At 53.8% G+C, this 10,332-nt stretch overlaps 1 protein-coding gene across 1 annotated transcript; it reads right to left on the bottom strand.

Moving 5' to 3' along the window:
- Positions 1-7,964: 7,964 nt before the first annotated feature.
- Positions 7,965-9,690, bottom strand: LOC138102538 (serine/threonine-protein kinase pim-1-like). The gene is made up of 4 exons (XM_069000254.1): positions 9,654-9,690; positions 8,972-9,338; positions 8,393-8,569; positions 7,965-8,068 (listed from the first exon to the last, which is right to left on the bottom strand). Exons 2-4 carry the CDS (start codon positions 9,315-9,317, stop codon positions 7,965-7,967), a joined length of 627 nt encoding a protein of 208 aa, XP_068856355.1. The 5' UTR covers positions 9,318-9,338; positions 9,654-9,690.
- Between the last annotated feature and the right edge of the window lie 642 nt (positions 9,691-10,332).

Below are 10,332 nucleotides of genomic sequence, written 5' to 3'. Positions count from 1 at the left end.
CACAGCTTTGGCAGGTGAGCAGCATCTCTGTCCCTGCCGCCTGCTGGCCCTTGGAATGCACACATGAGCCCAGGTATCACTTCTGGCCAGTTGTTCAGCTGCTTTGTTCTCCGGAGAGAGACCGAGAGTTGAATTTTTCCTTCCCTGGAATTTCGGATTTTCTCCCTTTTCTACTGGACTGCTTGATTGCTTTAACATCAGAGCACATCGGGAGGACTTTCCACCGGGCACAGAGGGCCTGGCCCTGGGCCAAGCCGCAGCTCCGAGGAGACCAAAGGCAGGACTCTAACACTTTCCCAGGTTTTTCCTCCACAGCAAAAGATTTTATTATTTAGCATTATTTTCCTTTCCCGTGTGTTTGTTAAATAAATAGTTTTATCTCCTTCACTTTCCTTCGAGGAAAATTTATTTTTTCCCGACCCTGGTGGGGGAGGGGTGATTGTGCCTTCTCTCAGAGGATATATTTCTAAATTTGGCCAAACCGGAACACCCAGCACACTGCCATGCACAGGCTTCGCTGGCTGCAGCTCCCAAGGAGAAGTGTTGCTTAATGACCTTGTGTTCTGCCCAGCTGGACATGAGAACAGCAGTACTTAGAAAGCAGCCTGTGGTGAAAAGCACCCCTGCTTCCACCCCAGCATGACCCTGGGCCTTTTTCTAAAAGGAACAGGAATGGTATAATTTATTGGCCTGGTTTTTGGTGCTTGAGGTGGAACAAATTTCCCGAGGGCCTCTTCTCCTTTTTCCTGCAAGAGGTGGAGTTGTGCTGGGTTGTGAGCACCCTGCAGCATTGGTTTGGGGAGCAGCTTGCCGAGAGTCAGGGTCTGGTTCTGTTAATGAGGGCACTTGCCAGTGGGGAAGTGGCTCACAGCGAGGGTGGTGAGGGCAAGATCTTATGAAGGGAAAACAGCCCTTAATGTGGCAGGTCAGCTCTAGTTTTTCTCCTTCCCTCTGCTTCCCATTTTGAGCTTTACTGTTCTCAGGCTTAACCCAGAAGTTGTTCTTGCTGCAGCCAAATTCCATCCTGCTATGCTGCTGTGGACATCAGTTTAATGACAAGAGGGATGCAGCTCCCTCTCCCAGGCAGAGCCGTCTGGTCAGTGCCTGGGCAGCAGTTTTGTCAAGCAAGTGCAAATGGGGACAGTCAGTGTAGAGAGCCGTGGGGTGAAGGACCAAGGGAGCTGTAGGAGGTGGGAGAGGGTGATCACCCACTCTGTAGGGCAGGTGGTGGCTTGTGCCCTCCAAGGCTGGGGCAAGCCAGCTGACTTCTCAGGCCAGGGCAACAGCGCCATGGGAGAGAAGGGAGTTCTTTTTACTGAGACACTGTAGTCTTGTGTTCTTTGAGCCTTGGTGAGCACTGGTCCTTGTTGGCAAGGCTCCCCCAGAGCTCATGGATCACTGGGACTGTTACAGGAGTCCTTTCAAGCCTTCTTGGGTAAAGGAGGGGCTGAGGCAGCTGTGGGACAAGTGCTCTGCCTGGGGCACTTGGCAGCCTCTGGGTGCTGCCTTTCAGGGTTTGCCCCTCCTTGACAAGACATGTTTGAGTGGGAAGACTTTGAAGGCAATTTATCACTGTAGGGCTGTTAAATGTTGATTTGACAGAGACAAATGTGTTACGCTCCATTTCACAACCTTCAGGGGTAAACGTTCTCCATTCTCAGTATCTCTGATTCCCTTGGGGTCATCTCTTTCCCCAGATGCATCGTTCCTAAGCTGACAGCATGCCCCTACATCCTGTGCTACGATGAGTGCCATCTGAAGGAGCCATACGAGAGGAAGTTCCTCATTGTGAATAACAGCCACATTCCTGGCTGCTACGGGCTTATTGCCCAGGTTTGGCATCGCATCCACCTCCTCCTCTCCAATATTATTGAGGAGATTATTGGGGGAAAAAAAGGGTTTGGTTTGCTGGTTTCTATTCAGTCTTAAAGATCTGCTGAGAACAAGATCCTACCTGAATGTAAACTTTAGGGTGCAGTTTAACCTCCTGAGGAAGCAGTTCATGTTCTAGTCTTCGGGATGTGGGAGATCTTAGAGGGTTGTGAAAAGCTGCTGCATTCACAGACACCAACGCCTGTGCTGGCAGCCTCCTTGCAGGACCCCCTGAGAATGCTAAACCTACAATTCTTGCATCTTGTTTGTGCCTTTCACCTTTTTCCTGGGGATTTTTAGAAGTGTGTGTGAGTTGCCATTGTGGTGGATGTTAAGGACTTTAAAGTTTCTTCAGAGGTCCCTCTGAAGTTGCATTTGATTCTGTCCCTTCTAGAAACGCAAGGAAGATACTCCTGTGTTCTACTCCAGCTCCGAGCCCTGTGGGATTGTCCAGCCTTTCAGCATAGCAGAGATTCCAGTTACAATCGAAGCCCAAAAATTGGGCAAGTATGACACCAGTGTCCTTATTGGCGTGTTCGGGGATGAAGGAAACTTGCTGGTGAGTGCAAGGGGAGACGTGTGCCTTTGTGCAACTCATCCTGGCAGGGTGCAAAGCGTACAGGGATTCTTCCAGAGAAAACAGGCACAGGCTGGTATGGAGAAGGACAGAAGGGATTGGTGGCATACACAGCTCATGCCTTATAGGTGGTAATCTCAGTGTCTGACACAGCATATAGTTCATCTAAGCTGGAATCAAGGATAATTTTAGTTAATTAATCTTTAAAATGCCATTAACTTTGGAAACATCTGTTTAAAAATGTCATGTCATCTCTCTGAGCACAAAAGAGAATGTCAGAAGATTTCTGGAAACCTTGAGCTTTCTGTAAAAGAAAGGAAAGCTGGCATTTGGAAAGTAGTTGCAAGGATCCAAACATATTAAGACATACGGAAATGATGATGCCAAATCCCCTGGATGGCACCATCACACTGGGCCAGTATTACAGCTGGTGGTGGGGTCCGTGGCTCTGACCCAGGAAGAGGTGACTGGTCCGGAGAGATGGTCCCGAAAGGGATCGCCGTCCCGAGGCCCAGTGTCTTCCCTCAGCTGCTGGCAGGAGGGCCCTTGCAGGGGCTGTCAGCTCTTTAGTGATTGTCAGCTCGTGACTTCAGCTCAGCTCTGCAGGGCAGCCTCCAGGCCAAACCAGACCAGAGAGAGACGAGAAGGCCCGTGTGGCTGGTTCCGCACAGAGGTAGCTTTATTGTTGGTTCCCTCTGGCGAAGGGGAAAGCCAGGGACGAGCTCTCTCCCCCACAGAGCCAGGGGGCTTCCTTTTATAGGGATACAGGGGATCAGCAGGGGACCAATGGGTTACAGAGGGTCTGGGACAGACCAATGGGTTACAGAAAGATCTGCATAGTGTCTCCCAAAGGATTGTGGGTCCACTTTTCCTCGCCATGACCAAGAAGTGGCTGCCTTTTCAGGGAGTCCTGCTGGGCAATTGCAAAATCTCTTGTCTCAGCAGAGATCCCTCCAGGGCAAGGGCTGGGCATATCCCACAGGCCAGTGTGGCACTGCATGTAAGTCAGTCAACAGGAGGGCCAGGCAGTGCAGGCTGTGGCAGGGAGCCTGAAGTTTGACAAAACAGTTGCTTTTAACTATCACGCTCCTTACCTTAAAGAGGAGGGTTTCTCCCCACTAGAATAACCAGTTGTTTAACTGTCAGCCTGGTCTTAATTACAGATTTCTTGAAAAGCTTTTACCTTTGGGCCAATAATTTGTAGTTTGAAGCTTTCTCTTACCTTAATCCTTTTTAATTTGGAGGTGAATGTATAGGGATTCCTTGTGGAACAGGGGCGTATGATAGCCCAGGAGAGTTGGGGCAACCCAGGACTGCTGCAGAAGCACCCCTGAAGGGGCCTCAGGCTGCAGATAGGCCAGAAAGACACCTGGCAGCAGGCAGCCTTGAACAGCCTTGGGAAAAGTTACATGCTGGTCGGCTCCCCTGCTGCTTAGAGGCTGTCCTGTGGAAATAGTGCGTGAAGCTTTGTAGATATAAGTGAGTGTAAGTAAACAATAAAGGAAGCACGATGCTCAAATAGTATTGGTGTTCGTATCGTGACTTTGGCCGGCTCCCCTGCGCTCGGAACCACCCCCCCCCCCCCCCCCCCCGCTAAAGGTGAATGTGTCTTTTTTTTTTCCCCCAAAAGCCCAGTATTTCAGCTGGAGAGTGGTAGTTGTCCCTAAAGAAATAACTTGAGCAGGATTGAGCTGTTTAAGCTTTTTAGCTTTCCCTGTTGTGGTTTGGTTTGGTTTTTTTTTCAAATCTTTCTTGCCTACTTTCTGGAACAGAGACAGGTGTTACGGAGCACTGGAACGCGGGCGGATATCTACCCAAGTCCAAGACTGATAGAATTTGTCATGATCCCAGCGCTACGTTGTAGTACACAAACCTTTCACCTCGTCAATGAGGGTTTTGTTGCTGCAGACTTCAGGATGGCGGTCGTACCCCCCCTACAGGGTCCCCAAGTGCAGGATCTCAAAGATTGAGTAATAGTTTTGGGCGCAGATTAATGCAAAATACAGTAACAGGATGAATCACCCCAGAACAAACATTTTGGAGGAAAACACCAGGTCCTGTCAGCATCTCCTGGAAAATGCTACATTGCCGTTATAAACATATTTTTCTTTGCAATGATGACATCAGAAGGGCAGATTATCAGACACTGTTTCTGGTCCACATTAAGACCTGGAAATGAAGACAGTCTCCAAGCTATTAACACCTCAAATTGTTCATTGGGAGCAATCTGATGACCAGGGAAATATAGCTACTCCCATACTGTTTTCCATCTTGTCTTCTCTTCTAGCCTCATTCCCTGCTTTTGTTGGTTCAAATTCACAAACGGGGGCTACCGTTTCCATTGGCTCTACTGGACCATGGAATGTTACAGACCACCTGAGGAGGAGGGCCAGAGCCTCACATCTGTCAGTAGCTCCAAGGACGAAGAGGATTCCCAGAGCCCCTGTTTCAGCTGCAGCCACGGTCAATGGAGCTGCAGCCAGACGAGTCAGCTCACATGGTGGTGCAAGGCTTCTCCAGCGTTCGGCAGGTGAGGTCCCCACCAAGGGCTGAGCCTGGGGAACCATCAGATCCCCTCCCCTGGGCTTGTTCCACAGTCCCTTGACATTTGCCTGAGGGAATGAGCAGGGGCCTTCAAGAAACTGGCTTAAGGCCACACGTTTCCATGGCAGCACCAGTTGCTTTCCTTGCTGGCCACCATCAGGCCAGCTACGGCTTTATCGTGATTTCACATCTACCAAAACCCAGTGCTGATCCCAAAATAGGGGTGGAAGGAAATACTGCTCTTTTGGGCAAACAGTGTTGCATGCTGAGTCAGCAAGGAAAGACAGAGAAATAAGTTACACTTAGACTAGGAGCCCAAGAAGAAAGTGAATTAAACAAGTGCCAAGTGGTTTATCTGGGGTATGCACAGAGTAAGACAAAAGCTGTGTGAGAAGGGAGGGAGGGTCTCCCAAGTGCCTTTTGTGGCTGTTGGGGTGCAGTGTTAGAGACAATTGAGTGCAGAATAAATAAGCTGGAAGAAAAGGGGGCAGTGACCATAACTCTGGGGCAGGAATAGGGCCCGTGGTGGGTGGTGAGCCAATTTGCTGGATGCCAGCAGCCACTGGTGACAAGTGTCTCTTGCAGGCAGGAGGTGCAGGATTACGTGCTGTGTGAAGCCACCATTGGGGAAAGCACAACCGCAGAGCCAATAACAGAAACAGTCCTTACTTGTGAGTTTATTGATCTCTCTATAGAAGTATCAGCCAAAGAATTCCCTTTCTGAGTGGAGAAGGTAAGTCTCTGGACTGCAACCTGGCATTTAACAGCACAGCTGAGGAGGGTGTGTGCTTGTGTTAAAGCCCCTCTTTTTACCCTTCCTGAGGCACTTTGTAAAGTGAGTGAGGATGCTTTTAGAGATGAGACTGGTGTTTAACTTCCCCAAAGTAAAATTGCAGTAACAGCTGCACTGCCAAGGGGGATCGTGGCCACTTACAGAGAAATACCAGTTTCTCTGCTCACTATAAAGGGAGATTTTTGAAGATCCTCTAAGGCAGGGTGATGTCTAAACACTGATACTGTAGGGAAGCTGGGGAAAATGGGAATTCCTGTGAATTCCTCAGGCTTACAAGGAAAAACCCATCATCTCCTGTGTCTCTTTGCCTTCTCTGCTGTTGGCATGAATGCTTTATGGTATAGCTATATGGTATAGCTCTGTGCCCCCAAGCCTCACCTGCCTCAAAGGACCCCCAGACATCCTGCAGCTGCAGTGATGATAACACTGGGGCAGAGCAGGTGCCCTTTAGTCTCTGGATCCCAACTCCTGCATCATCTTTCCCTCTCCTGCAAGTTGTCTGAAAAAGAGATGTTTCATTATTTGGTTTCTGTAGTTTCAGGCCTCTCCTCTGGTTCCCAGGCTTCCACTGAATCACAGAATCCCTTGAACAGGCAGTTCAGATGTAATTAGAAGCTTTTCAGCTCTCCCTGATTCTGCCTGGCTTCTGCTCAATGCCACACACATTGATTTATCACATACTATAGCACAGCACCTGTTTGGTATCAGTACATCCAGAACTAGTTTCCCAAACTCTCTGGTTTCTTTAAACCATGCAGGAAGCCCAGCACAATGCATAGACAGGAAAGAAGAGCCTAGGCTGATCAGAGCTTTGAAGCCACAGACACCTTGTCCCTGTAGCAAGGGCAGCAGGACACATGTTGCAGATGAACTGCTTTTATGAGGCTGCTAGAGCCAATAAGGTTGTAAGAAATGACTGTACGTGAGTGAAGATCATCTAGTGCTGTTCTGCTCAATAGAGAGACAAAACTAGAGACAAATGCTCTGGATTCCCTTTCTGCTTTAGATCTTGTTCAAGCAGCTGCCTCCTCTCAGGGGCCTATTCCCTCATCTGTATGTGGGAGTGTTTCCCTGTCCCCCAGAGGATGCTGTGGTTTCTAAACATGAAAAGCATCTGCTATAAAGAAAAATCTCCTGGAAGGGTAGAAGCAAATAGAAAGGGTAATAGAGATGGATGAACTTCTGGGGCTGAAAAATGTGAAATGCAGCAGAAGCAGGAGGAGGTCTGTGGCCACTTGAGGTTGTTTTTCCTTGTCTCCCTCCCTTGCTGGACAGGAGGTGCTATGAGCATTCAGGGATTCTTTGTTGGCATAGCAAAGTCTCCAGAAGGCAGCTGGGGAGAAATACCACTCCTTCCACCCAGTGTTCTAAAGCTCTGGGCTACATGGTACAACAAAGTTATCAAGAGTTGCTCTGTTACATAACACAACTCCCGAATGTGAGATGGGGTTAGAGGCTGGTAACACCAGGGGGGTTCCCTTGGAGTCCCTAGGGATCACTTTCTCTGCCGCTCCTTCCTCGGCAGCGGGGGTCTCCTCATGCTCTTTCCCTGCCCCAGTGTGGGAGGCTGAGCCTGCTGGAGCGTGTCTATCTGCCGTAGAGTCTCTTTCAGCATCTGTGCATCCCTGCACAGCTCCTTTAGATGCTGCTGTCCCCTAAATCCAGGCAGACCGGGCTGCATTTGCCTGCTGCCAGTGTGAGGGGAAGAAAGAGCAAGAGTTCATTAGGGCTTGACCTGAAATGATGTTTTGGCGTTTCTGCTTCTTCTCACAGCTTTGGCAGGTGAGCAGCATCTCTGTCCCTGCCGCCTGCTGGCCCTTGGAATGCACACATGAGCCCAGGTATCACTTCTGGTGAACCCAAGTGGCCGCGTCAGTTTGAAAGGGCGGCTGTTGTTTCACTGTTACCTTTCTAGGCTGGTTACAGCTCCTCCTGCCTGTACTACAGCCTGTGCTTGAAGACACAGAACTACCGTCCTGGAGAAAAGGCATCAAAAGCTTGACAAAGGCTGAAGAGAACACTCTGATTACCCCTTTTCCCAAGAGGGTTCTTTAGCTGAAGTTGCTAAACAGGACCAGACTTGACACCCCGGCATGGGTTTGTGGTTGTTTTATTTCTCGAGCCCTCAGTCCTGCATGGGACTCGGTAATCGGGTGCTGCAGAGGCTCTGGCAAGGCATCAAAGACGCCTGCCCCGCACCCAAGGGTGGCGCAAGATCTCCTCCAGCGCTGGCCTGTCCGCAGGGTGCTTGGACAAACACCAGCGGATCAGATGTTGGCACTCTGGGGAGAGAAACCAGAAAGCGCCGGTCACTTGCAGAAGGCTCCTGCCCAGCTGCTCCCGGCGCCTCCAGGGCCCGGGCTATGCTGCGTGTGCTCAGAGCTGTGCCAGCCTCCCGGCTGACTCTGCCCTTTGCGGGACAGTGGCACGGCAGGACACGCGCCACCTCCTTCAGCCAAGCAGGCCACACCGACCACGTCGTCACGGGCTGCCTCCTGCGGCCAGCTCTTGAGGGCAGATGGGCCTCCCGCGCAGCTGCGTGAGGGCCACGCTGGGCTGCGCGGTGCCATCTGCCAAAGCCTGCCTTCTTGAGGCCAGACACCAACCTGGAGAGACCTGCTGCCAGAAGAAGAGCTGCCCCGACACGATGTCACGGTCCTCCTGGAAGGGCATGTTCCCGCAGACCATGACGTACAGCAGCACACCCAGGGACCAGATGGTTGCCGAATGGCCGTGGTAGCAGCCAAGGCAGATCCACTCGGGTGGGCTGTACATGTGTGTTCCTAGGGGAGACAGGTGGCGCTGTCCAGGTGCAGGCTGCTGGCTTCCAGAGCCTGGTGCCAGCCTCCTGGCGGAAGCAGGGGCTGCACCGGTGGCCACAACTTCCCCCCGAGGCCACCGGGCGTTCCCCAGCCAATTGGCCAAAGCCAAGAAACCGTTCTGCAAGGCAAACAAGGCCAGCGGAGCAGCCCAAGCCCTTGCGGGCCTGCCAAGCCGAGCGGCCGGGGCCTGGCTTTGGCAGCCCCCCTCTGTGGGCAGGGCTGGCAGCTGGCTCCTGGGGCACAGCATCTGCCCCGTGCCAAAGGGCAGCCGGCAGCCGGCTGAATGCCGCAGCCCACAGCCCAGGAGGGAATGGGGCCGTGCAGTGCCTGGCACTGGGAGCAGGGCCTGGCCTGTGGGCTCACCGGCAAATCGCGTGAAGGCCTGCTCCTGGAGGAAGGTGCCGCAACCGAAGTCGATGAGCTTCAGGTCGCCGCTCTCCGGGTCCACGAGGAGATTCTCTGGCTTGATGTCCCGGTGCAGGACGCCGCAGGCGGTGCAGTGCCGCACGGCCTCCAGCACCTGGCAGAAAAGCCAGCGCGCCATCTCCTCGCACAGGAACCCCTGCTCCAGCAGGAAGGCCAGGAGATCCTGCGATGGCTCCGGACGCTCCATCACCAGCAGGAAGCTGTCAGGCAGCTCAAACCAGTCGAGGAGCTGGATGATGTTGTGGCAGCCAGAGCCCACCTTCTCCATGAGCACGATCTCCATGGGAACACGGGTGCCGTCGGGCTGTGAGGAGGAGACAGTGCCTCCAGCAGGCCTGATACTGCCCTGTGGCTCCGCTGCCTCGTGCCTGGGATGCCCCAGTGCCCCCTTGGGCAGCCTCCCTGGTGCTTGGGCTTCCTCCCGCCCAGGGGATGCTTGGGGGGTGCCCCCCTGCCCGGCCCCATCACCAGTGTTTGGCATCCCCGGGCCCGCGATGCTCCGGCTCGCATGCTGAGCCCACGCCCGCTCCCCCCGCCCTGCGCCGCCTCCCGCCCTGGGGCCCCGGCCTTATCCCTGCCCGCCACGCCCCGCTCTGTCGCGGTGGCCCCGCTCACTCACCAGCTCGTACCACCGCAGGACGCTCTCCCGGGCCACGCGTTTGATGGCCACCTGCAAGCCCACGAGAGACGGGGCTGAGCTCAAGCCCTGCCCCGCCCCGCCCCTGGCCCTCCTCCCGCGCCCCGCCGTCTCGGCCACTTTACCGGACTCCCGTCTGAGAGGCGGATGCCCGAGAAAACGGTGCCGAAGCCACCGCTGCCCAGCTGAGGGCCCAGCTGGTACAGCTCCTGCAGCTTCTTCTTTTGCCCTGCGACCGAGACCGAGCCATCAGCCTTGCGCCCAGGGCCCCCCCGGCCAAGTGCCCGCGAGTAAAGCGAGCCGAGCCACCGCGGGCCACGTTGCTCTGACCTGCTTCCTGCTGCGCGCCGGGCAGCGGCCACCGCCTTGCAGCCGTCGGGCAGGGGAGCGGCAGAGCTGGGGCAGGGGAGCGCGCAGAGGCGGCTGCAGGAGCCGGAGGGCAGCGGGGCAGGGCGTCACCGTCGCTGTCCCCGGCGTCGTGGGCTGGACTCTGCTGTTGAGGACTGCCGGGGCTACAGCCCGAGGACTCGCACAGGGGGGTGTCAGGAGCAGCTGCAAACCAGGGAGGGGTTTTTTGAAGCCGTGGCATCAGAAGCACTGGAAACAGCCAGAGACTCTGCTGCTCTCAAGGGCCCTGGCCTGGCCTGTGGATGCCCCTCAA

This window comes from Aphelocoma coerulescens, unplaced genomic scaffold, assembly GCF_041296385.1.
Source record: "Aphelocoma coerulescens isolate FSJ_1873_10779 unplaced genomic scaffold, UR_Acoe_1.0 HiC_scaffold_85, whole genome shotgun sequence".
NCBI classification, from domain to species: Eukaryota; Metazoa; Chordata; class Aves; order Passeriformes; family Corvidae; genus Aphelocoma; species Aphelocoma coerulescens.
This window is presented reverse-complemented; position numbering and strand designations above follow the sequence as displayed.

Bases quoted from the DNA above. Each gene is read 5' to 3' on its own strand.
- LOC138102538 (XM_069000254.1), bottom strand. From the start codon at position 9,317: ATGGAGATCGTGCTCATGGAGAAGGTGGGCTCTGGCTGCCACAACATC. The intron at 8,570-8,971 runs GTGAGCCCACAG...TGTCTCCCCTAG, and splicing joins GGCCTTCACGCGATTTGCCG to GAACACACATGTACAGCCCA. The intron at 8,069-8,392 runs GTTGGTGTCTGG...TTCTCTCCCCAG, and splicing joins CTGGCAGCAGGTCTCTCCAG to AGTGCCAACATCTGATCCGC.